The sequence below is a fragment of the Aptenodytes forsteri genome, unplaced genomic scaffold, assembly GCF_000699145.1.
Source record: "Aptenodytes forsteri isolate BGI_AS27 unplaced genomic scaffold, ASM69914v1 Scaffold164, whole genome shotgun sequence".
NCBI lineage: Eukaryota > Metazoa > Chordata > Aves > Sphenisciformes > Spheniscidae > Aptenodytes > Aptenodytes forsteri.
This window is the reverse complement of record NW_008795527.1, coordinates 3,964,837-3,975,783: the sequence shown is the minus strand read 5'-3', so window position 1 is coordinate 3,975,783 and position 10,947 is coordinate 3,964,837. Positions and strand designations below refer to the sequence as shown.

The window sequence follows — 10,947 nt, the reverse complement described above, 5'->3', positions numbered from 1 at the left end:
CCCAGTTCCCTCAGCCGCTCCTCATAAGACTTGTTCTCCAGACCCCTCACCAGCCTCATTGCCCTTCTCTGGACACGCTCTAACACTTCGACGTCCTTTTTGTAGTGAGGGGCCCAAAACTGAACACAGTATTCGAGGTGCGGCCTCACCAGTGCCGAGTACAGGGGCACGATCACTTCCCTGCTCCTGCTGGCCACACTATTTCTGATACAGGCCAGGATGCCATTGGCCTTCTTGGCTGCCTGGGCACACTGCCGGCTCATGTTCAGCCGGCTGTCGACCAACACCCCCAGGTCCTTCTCAAAATGCTACATATCTATCAGTCGTTAGTGATGGCAATGAGAGCAGCTAAGTTCTTTATACATTTAAAAATGAACCTTTTTGAAATGTATATATGTCAAAAAGGGTATATAAATAGCAGTAACCTAAAAAAGTAGTCTCTGTTGTCTACATTAAAGAAGGTTGTGGAAAAAATATATCGGAGGTAGACTACAAAAATGAGTTGGAACTTGGAAAACAAGATACATGACTGTTGAGTCTCATTCTTCAGGAGCTTTCTCTGGTCTTTTCAGGGTCTGGATGACTATTCTCTAATACACAGTTGGCTCTATGCACTTTTTGATTGTTTATTTTCTCTATCTGCCTCTGAAATATCAGAGATTGTCCATTGTTTGGTCTCCAGCTGTGGCTGGGATGGACGAATGCTTTGAAAGAGTACAAAGGATCTTGGGGTTTTTTTCCTTACATGATCAGGATGATGTTAATCATCAGATTTGTGGTCAGGAAGGATTTTTGCATTGGATCATGTTGGCACAATTTTGGCAACTTTGCCCTTTCACTGCAACAAAGGATGTGCTGCTTCTGAGATCATCCTACTACTAATCACTTTTCTTTTGTTACAGGGGCTTTTTTACGTTGGTGGCATCTTAAACTGTCCCATCTTGTACTACACAGCTTTCTCTTACTGGGGATTGAAATGATATAGTCCAGCTGGTCTTTGGATTTGGTGTAGGGTATAGGGTAAAACTTAAACATCTGTGATATAGACAAATTCAGGTTAGATAAATCTAAAGCTGACTTCTGCTGCTTTTTACTTTTAAATATTAGCCTAAGTAAGATTACCAGTGGATTACTCTGAAAACTAACCTGTTTTGATGTGTGAATGACACTTTCTTGGTATAACTAACTCATAGCACAGCACAGAACTTTTTTTAGTGACATAGTGACAGTTCATAGTTTCCTTTTTCTCCAAAGTCAGCTTGTTCTGATTGTGCAAGATCCTCTTTCTCATACAAAAGTTTTGTCCTCTGTAGAAAAAAGTCATGGTGCAATTAGGTTTAACTTGTAATTTAAATATTTTGTCATTGCCCTTATTAAACACATATGGCTTCCATGAACTCGTTCTACAATTTGTGCAATTTTGGTAGCATATTTTACTGTTTCAAAGACTATTATTTTGTTTTTCTCTTTCCTTTGAAGATATTACAGCTGTTTTTTTCAGCTCAGATTGTTTTGCACTTTTTGTCTCTTATAAAACAGGATTTCATGGCCGACGCAACACAGAAGGGACGCTGTGACACCGTTTTCAACTTAATGAAAAGAGGCTGCCAGTCAGATTTTGTAGAAAATCCCACAGTTCATGTCACAATACCCAGTGACCATGAAACAAATACACAAGTGACACCAGGAAAAGTTTCAGTCCAACTGCGTCCAGGTTGGGTTGTCTCTAACACATTGATATTACAGTCAATTTAAACTAAATACAATAATATTAAGTACAAATATTTTGTGAAGAAGTGGCTAGAATAATTATTTTGAAGAATGATGCTATAACATTATATTGTAGGACTATGATGGTGTTGCTCCCATATTCAAGTATGGTCTTCAGCAAGAAGTGTTTCTGTCAAACACAGCTGAACATCAGAATAATGCAAGTAATAAGTGGAAAAGGGATTTTAGGTGGTCTTTTCTGTTGTGGTTTCTTGATTCTTTTTCTTTAGCCACTTACACAAAGAGTTTTCCCTTACATGTGTATAAACTGTATTCCTCACTGAAAGTAAATTGGGTTAGAATTCCTAAATTCATCATTTGATAAGCTTCTTGATTATTTGGTTACTTTTAAGTGCATTGATTAGACAACTATGAAGACACCAGAGCCAATATATAGGAAAGGACTGGATTCCTAAAGGAGACTTAGGTATTCACTGCCTAACATTTCATTTATAAAATGTGAGACACCTGGCCCTAATAGAATCTGCAAGTCCCTTTACGGATCTGAGATTTTATAGTATATCTCTATTTGCCCTCAGCTGAACTCGAGTTAAATCAATGTTACGTTCTCTAAAAGAGCTGTGGCCAAAAGCAGAAATGGAAGGTGATATAAAGGGATGCAGGGTATGTTTCGTATCATAAAATTTAATGTATTTATTTCTTTTGCAAACGACAGTTGGAGAAAGAAATATGTCATTTAAGAGGGATCAATCTTTTGTAGAAAAACATTAAGAAAATAGGAAAAGTCTGAGTTATCATAGTATCTTGCTGATCTTCACTGTATAAAAGATAATTTTCTGTCAATTACAAGGGAAAAAGGAAGGATCTGCATGAGTGTAAAGCACAAAGGAACTCCGGTTTTCCATCTTTATAATAATAAAACTAAGAAAGTAACATTAGCACTTCCTCTCCTTTCCCCACTCTCCTTCCAAAGAAATGACTGATACTCTGCTTTGTACTGAGAAATGGTCTCAGGAACTGAGCTAGCTCTAGAAGTGTCTGTAATCACATTTATTTCCAAAGGCATACTGGATCCATAGAAAATACTTAGCTTTCTAAAATTTGGTTTAATGAATCTTTTTGCCAGTAAGTAGTGAAATTAAGTTTGGGGCTCCATATCCTTTGCTGAAGCTCTTGCATCAGGGAGGCAGAAGGCTGAAATTCGGAGGACTCCAAAAGAATAACTTTTGATATACAGACATCCTGCCCTTGGTTTATTCCCCAGGGAAATACACAGATATTCAGCTATAGTTGTGCCTCAAAAAAGAAATTTGATACAGTATAATCATGCAGACAAAGATGGTTTTGTTTTGATACTGGGTTTTTTTTATCACTGTTTACATATACCCAACTGTCAGGATTTATGTGGGAAAAAATAAAAGCTGGACTCAGCATCTCGCTATATGCAAACTGGAGACCTGCAAGGGTCATTTACAAAAAGTAATTTGATTTACATTGGCAAAGAGGAAACGCATAAGTTACAACACACTGAAATTCTGTTTTCTTCATGCAAGACCTGATACAGACAAATCCTGAAATTTTCAGGTGGATTATGTTCAAAGACCATTGGAAGAAAGTACTTTGCATGTTTAACTTCTCTGGGTCAGATCTTTGTTACATGTACTTTAATTATGCTCTCTTGCAATGTCATATGCACTAGTAAATGTCATGAATAGATAAGTCAAATTTCAGGTGGTTTTTTTAGTGAATCTGTTTCTGACTGTGTTTAGATAGCTTTTACTGAAAACCTGCATAATTCTTCTATAATGTCTCCCTTCCTCCTGTCTTTTGCTGTATCTTCATTGCATGATGCTGAATTACATTCTGCACTCATCACGTGAAGATCCTACTCCCTTATTTCTTCTGTGAGCTCACACTTTGGGTGAACAATTTGAAGTCATGCATTACTGTACCTATGTTGCCCATACTCCAGTCACTTCACTCTTTTTGCTGGCATTACAGAATATTAGGCAAGCAAAAATGTGGGGACTATTTTTAGTGGCTTCCAAAGCATTCACGTTTTTATTACATATGAGAGTGTGATGTGGTTCTGCAGGAGAGACAGAAATTTATCATCCTGAAATAAGAGAAAAGTTCTATTTTGTATACACCAAAAGATGGATTTTTTTCAATAGTAAAACCTCTTTTTTAAAAAAATATTTTGATCCTACTGAGTTTTCTCATCGTATCTTTGGAAGTAGATTGGTATAAACTTGAAGCATAATTGACGTGAGTTTTTCAGGCTGTGCTGTCTTTATGGTACACGTGTAGTCTTAAACTCATGACAAATTATTTGCAGGACGTGTGTCAACCTTGAAGTGACTGACCACGATTTGTATGCAGATCTGTGTCCTTTGTGAGTCATAACTGCTTTTTGGTGCAATGCCAAAGGGATTGCATAACCAGGAATTTAAAAGAAAATGGGGAGAAGTCAGATTTTTACAATAAATTGCACAGTGCTCCTGCAAGAAAAAAAAAGCAAGATGTTCTACAAAGAGCCCCTTTATGGCTTATTTTTGAACGATGCTTCAAAGTTTCATTTACTCTTGGGAGGTTTTCTTGTTTGTTTGTTTTCTATTTGCTGATACAAACAACTTTGTGCTGAGGTTGCTGCAAAAATAAATGTATTTTTAAGAGAGTCCATTCAAAAATAGTAAATAAACTTATTTGTTTCCTTTGGATCAGGAAGTGAAGCAAACTTTATGTTAAAAGTTCGTCCTCTAGAGAAATACCCTGTGGATCTTTATTATTTGGTTGATGTCTCAGCCTCTATGCACAACAATATAGAAAAACTAAATTCCGTTGGATTTGCTTTATCTAAAAAGATGGCGAATATTTCTCTTGATTTTCGACTTGGATTTGGATCCTATGTGGATAAAACTGTGTCACCCTATATTAGCATTCATCCAGGTAGAATCCATAACCAATGCAGGTATGTAGTCTTTGTATATTTACTGTAACACTGAGAAATTATTTAATTACACAAATATGCATTATGCATATTTATTTTTAAAGCTCTTCAGACTCTGTCTTTGTTTCATTATACTGTGGTTCTCCAGCAAAGTTCCTAAGAAAATGCTGAAAATTATTATACAATGAATACTTCTGAAATATCTGACAAGTGATTTCAGAAAAACTGTTTCTGTATCAGAAAAAATGTGCAATATTTTCTTTAGCAAAATAAGCCAAACAGCATGCTGCTTTGGTATATTTGAATATGTTTTGCATTGAATTTTATAGTCAACTGTTGTGTTCTTAGTTATTTTGGATATATGTTCCCTAGATTCATCACAAAGTTTTCTACTTTTTGACCTAGGACTTCTCTTCTGGTGTATGGTTGTGTATTCATTAATTCTTTTCATAAAACTCTACTTTTGTTGATGTGATGCAGCTCATTTAATGAACAAAGGCGATCCTCTGATCTAATTTCACAGCTGTAATATGAATGAACTCCCATTTTAAATAAGAAAGGTGTTCTGGCTTGCATTTCTTTTTCCTTGCCATGTCTTTTATACCTTGTGTTCAACACTTACGTAAAGCGAGGGATCACTTCCAAAACCTTCTGGAGAACAAGATTATTCATAATCAATTCAAGTCTGTATAAACTGTAATACCTGGAAAAGTGAATATTAACTATTCATACCTTCTTGCTCATTATTATCTTTCCTGGGAAGACATGACCTAAAGTTCCGTGAAGTCCATAGGTATCTTTTTTGATTTCAGTGATTTTTGAATTGGGCACTAGTAGTGGAATTCATTAGATAGATATAAATGTCGATGTCTGAAGTAGTCCTCTAGACTGTCTATATAGTCAGTGGAGATCAGTTAGCACTGCCAGGACACGATTCATTTTGCCTAAAAGTAGACGTCTGCAGAGGTATTAATCCTTACAGTGCCAGTTTCTCTTCATTGGCTGTAAATTGAGTCAGGGGCAGGCACGTTATAGTCCAGATGTCTACACTGTATGCAATGGAAGGTAAGTGAGACGAAACCTGCTCAGCATCTCTGAATCAGCTGAGCACCTCAGCTTGTGCCGTAAATTCCACTGCCCTAAATGGGTCGCAGAGCAGCGACCTGCACAAGTGCTATGGCATTAGCTTACTTATGTCAGACTTCATCCTTTCTCCCCTTATATATAATTTCAAAAAGTATCATTTACAACTAAGATGATACAGTAAATGGAGTTTCCCATCCATTTAATGACGTAACTGTCACTAGTCTCAACATCAGTTTTATGTACCTTTACTTACTAATAGTGGATGTAGGAACTTAAATTTTATTTTAGTTTTGATCCAGTAGCCCGTGTATCGAGCTATTAAAGGATCTTAATGTTGCAGGGTAATAGCCCTTTCCTCAGGATAATGAAAAGCAAAGCTGTACCGCTCCGTTGATGTTCCAAAAGGGATGATATACTCTCTGAGATCATACCATCACTCACATCATGTTTCTTCTTGTTCTGTACAGAAACAGTACACATACACTGTTACTATATGAACTAAATTATATTGTATACATTTCCATAACATACCAAAAAAATCTGTTGTTCATAGTAAATTCAAACTAATCCCCACTGAACTTAATCTCACTTGAAGTTCTTTTTCTTTCTTTAAGTATTTCTTTTACTGTGCATATGTACATCTTCATTAGTAACAGGATTTTATGAGTTGATAGGGAATATTTGCATCTCCTTCCAATGGAAAATATGGAATGTGTTAGACTTTTGTTTTCTTTTTGTACAGTGATTATAATTTAGATTGTATGCCTCCTCACGGTTATATTCACGTGCTATCCCTGACTGACAATATAGCAGAATTCAGAAATGCAGTGAATAAACAAAAGATTTCTGGGAATATTGATACACCTGAAGGGGGTTTTGATGCGATGCTCCAAGCAGCTGTGTGCCAGGTAAGGAGCTTATTAACAAAAGACTAAATGGTAGTTCAGACACATATATATATATAAATTGGTACAACAGTGCTCAGTGTTCCTGAATTCAAAATGTCAGTTCTAGGACTGATAATAGTAAGATTTCTTCCTCCTTTTCCATTATTTCCCCTTTAGCTATACATTTCTGTTTCCCATTGAAACTGATAAAGGAGAGCATAAGGAAATATTTTTCAGTATTGGTTAATGATGTTCTTTAACAAGCCTAACCAACATAGGATGGACAAGGAAAGCAACTGCTTCTTGCTTGAACAGGCACATGTATTAATTTCAGCCAATTACAAAATTTGTTTCAAAAATTATTGAAGCCCTCCTTGTGTTCCTAAGTGAAGACATACCATTTGATATTTCTTCTACTTAAGAATGTATTTGAAAACTGAAGGATCAGTTACGTATCTGCTGATGTAGATAAGGAAAACAAATGCACTTCAGTGTTATCTTTTAAAGAATTTAAAAACAATACAAATCAACTAAAAATTAACTTTTGTATATTAATAAAATTTCATCACCATCTCTCCCATGCAGAAAAGGATGGAAAAGATCTGCATCAGTAGTTCCCAAGCTATAAGCATATTAAATAATAAGAATTTGTTTGCTCTAAAGGGCTCTTTTGCATGTTGTTTTTCTTCTATGCATAGTAGTGCAATAGAAATTTTGAAAGTTGCTGATTCATGATTTTTAAAGTTGGCTGATTCATGGGTTTGCTAATGCTCTATAAGATACTCTTTCTGGAGCTCTTAAAGAAAGTAATTCAACTCCTGTCCAAATCACAGGCTAGGTGTGTTTCTCATCTCTTGGGATGATGTCAGGACAATTCTTTTATCTTGTCCATCTTCACATTCTGTTTTGAAGCACTAGAATGAATCAAGGCCAAAAAGGAATCCCAACTGTGTTAAAAATTAATACTTTGGCCCCAATTTTATTTTCACATTTTGATGAGCTGTAAAACAGGTAAATAAAAGCCACTCTTCACAGACACTGTGATCACAGCTGTTATAAAAAATTATTCTGAAGCTTTGGAAAAATTCCTTAAAATCAGTGTTTCTCATTGGACACATTCCACACTTATGACATGTGAGCTCTAGAATAATCTATGCTTCCAAAAACAATAGAATGGAAACATTCATGAGAATGGGGAGGCTTTCCTGCTAACTGAATTGTGAACCAAAATGGATGAGAACAATGTGCAATTCATAACTAGCATCGTGAACTATAATTCATATTAATGTGCACTCCTCTTGTCTACAATAGAACCTTATAACTTGCTCCATCTTGCTTTAACCAATACATCCCTGTTGCAACACTAGCAGGTTAGGACGTGAAGCTTCTTTAAAATTTTGGTTACTGTGACGTACATAGGTAGGAATCTTGAGGTGACAAAGTGAAATGGTGGAGTCCTAGCAGCAAGAAGTTTCTATGGTGCTGGAGGAGAATTTGAGATTATTTAAGATATAACCTGTTTATAAGTAAAACTTAAAATACCCCTTCTTTAGGGGAATGCTGTCTAGGATTGTCTGAGGGGGACTGATGCCTACCATGTAAGCTGGAAAAGATACCGCACCCCTCTGTACTTATTATCCCTACTTTTATGAGATACTCCTTCCCCATTCAGAGCTATCAGAGAATGAGCCTGAGAAGGGAGCTAAATCCCTCTTTGCAAAGCAAAGAAAAGAAAGGTAGAGAATAAGACATGAAGCCTGGCTGAATAAATGAACTGTATTGCAGATACATGTTTCACATGAGAGGAAAGATACCTGGAAGTGTTAAGGGAAATGGTAGAAATGAGACAACGTTGTAGGGAGGAGGAGCAAGAAAGGAGGAAAAAGGAGGAAAAATGGAATTAGTGAAGAAGAACATGGAATAATTGAGCGAGGGAATAATGAAAAAGAATATGAGGTGATTCATGTGTGCCTCTAAAGTTTGATTTAAAGCAGCCGTTTATTCCTTGCAGGGAAATAAATGTTACGGAAATATAAATTGGCACCTAACCCTGTTTAGATATAAGCTTGCCCTGCTACCTCCTTCACATCACTGAATTCCTAAAACACATTAAATTCACCCTTGCGGATGCCACGTTGCTATTTAATCCCTTAGGATGGTGGATAGATGTAGTATTTTGCTGCATAATAAAGAATTACTCAATTTGCAGGTGCATGAAGACACTCAGGCTTTAGTTTATTGGTTAATCATATGCCAATGTCCTTTCTGGAAAGCTGTGTAGGAAAAGGAAATTATAGAATAATGAGAATATAAAGTAAATAAATATAACATAAAAATAGAAGAGGGCACCAAGTACCAATACGAATTAATGCGTATTTGTTGGTTGTAATGCTTTTTGGATCCCCGAGAATTACACAAATGCTATGCATTTGCATTTGTATGTAATAGTGACACACACGATGTGGCAGCTGTTACCCAAGCCCACTATATAATGCGTAACTTGTATATATGTTAGAGAGATCTTTCTTCAAAAAGCAAAGAAAGTGGTAAGTGGATCTCTGACTCGCAGTAGTAGTTTTCAGATGTAGGACATGATATATGTTTCCACACAAAATGCTTTAACTAGCCTGGTTTATACTCAGTGCTGCTAAGCAGTGTAATATCTGAAAGTAGACTTTCACATTCAATTTATTATTTTAGAAAATGGGTAGTTACTGCTTGCTTATGCTTAATTTTGTTTTCTTTTTAGAGCCATATTGGATGGCGCAAAGAAGCAAAGCGACTGCTTCTTGTGATGACAGATCAAACTTCCCATCTGGCCCTTGATAGTAAATTAGCGGGGATCGTAATTCCCCATGATGGAAACTGTCATTTGAAAGATAATGTGTACATCAAAGCTACGAGTATGGTAAGGTATATGTCATACATTCTGCCTTCAGAGAAGCAGTGTAAAACTGCATAAGTGAGGTTTTTAGATTGCTGCCAAAGCATTGCTTTTAATTCAGTTATTAGAATAGTATTTTCCCAGGTAGGCAAGATGTGAAATGAAGAGTCAATCACCGGGAAATATGGACATTGTTTTTGTCTGGGATAAAGTATTTTGGAGTCTGAGACACAGTGGAGGAGTATGTTACTGGGTTTGGTGTTGTTTTTTTATTACCATTTCATAATGATGAGCAATTCTCACATGCATATGTAAGAATTGCATGATCCTGCTAATGAGACAAAGGTAGTGGTCATGCTTTATGATCAGAAGATGCGTAGTTGCACTGATTGAAAAGGCTTGGTAAGAGTAAAACAGAAGACGTACAACAGCGATGAGCTAATTCACCCATAATGGACTAGAAAATATTCTTGTGCCACAAAGCTTTGCTGTGGTAATGTAGCATTAAATACATTTGAATCTCACAGTATAAAACCAATGTGTGGTAACACATACCTGTGCAAAAAGTTGCATCAAATCTACTGTAGCAAAATAATACGCCTTCAGCAGATATTTTAACTTTCAAAATAATTTCTTCAAGAATGTATAAAGTAGTCATGAGTGATTTAAGACAGGCATTTTTTTTCTAAGATTTGTAGTTTTTAATTGCTTTGGCTATTGCCTTAAATAAATATGAATCATTTATTTAAGAAACATGAATCACTACTTAATTGCTGTGTAATCACCAGAAAACAGACATATGAACTGTGGTATCATTAGAGCACATTACAGTTTTATTCTCGGCGCTAGCTGCACTTAGTTAAAGTATATAGCCTGTGTTCAGCCCAAGCCAGCAATGTACTAGTGAAGTCAGTGAGGGCTACGTGTAAATTAGGCTAGACCTGAATTTAATCCCAGCAACTGGTGTTTACAAGGATGGTGGGGCAGCAGGAAGCAGCCACCATATGGTGTGTGATCACGAAATACGGGAGGTTTCTGGGAATTGGTGGGTGTTCAGGACCTTGCTGAGCGGAGGAGGGAGCTGAGCGTGTGCTAACAGGAAGGTTGGTTGGATTTCCGATTATCTGATGTTCTTGCATTCATATACTCCCTCTGTCACCTCTTGGATATTCCCTCACAGATGTCAGGATTATTTATTTCCCTCTAGCCAGTCTGTTCAGTTTCAGTATTCCTACAGTGTCCCTGGGATAAAAACAACCCCTTCCTTTATTCTACTTAAAGCAAATAATCCCGAAACTGTCCTTTCCCAAAGCAGAGCATACTTACAGGTCATGGTGTCCCTATCTCTATTTTTCTTTCTTCCCTCCCCCCACCCACCCCCCCCACCAATGCTACCTTAATGAGAGGGA

The 10,947-nt window shown here is 36.7% G+C and overlaps 1 protein-coding gene across 1 annotated transcript in view; it reads left to right on the top strand.

Moving 5' to 3' along the window:
• ITGB8 (integrin subunit beta 8) overlaps positions 1-10,947 on the top strand; it is a 43,912-nt gene that overhangs the window by 17,028 nt on the left and 15,937 nt on the right. Inside the window, exons 3-6 of the mRNA XM_019472788.1 lie at positions 1,540-1,714; positions 4,456-4,702; positions 6,510-6,675; positions 9,404-9,562. Coding sequence (XP_019328333.1) covers positions 1,546-1,714; positions 4,456-4,702; positions 6,510-6,675; positions 9,404-9,562 — 741 coding nt within the window. The 5' untranslated portion in view covers positions 1,540-1,545. The remainder of the gene's footprint in view (positions 1-1,539; positions 1,715-4,455; positions 4,703-6,509; positions 6,676-9,403; positions 9,563-10,947) is intronic.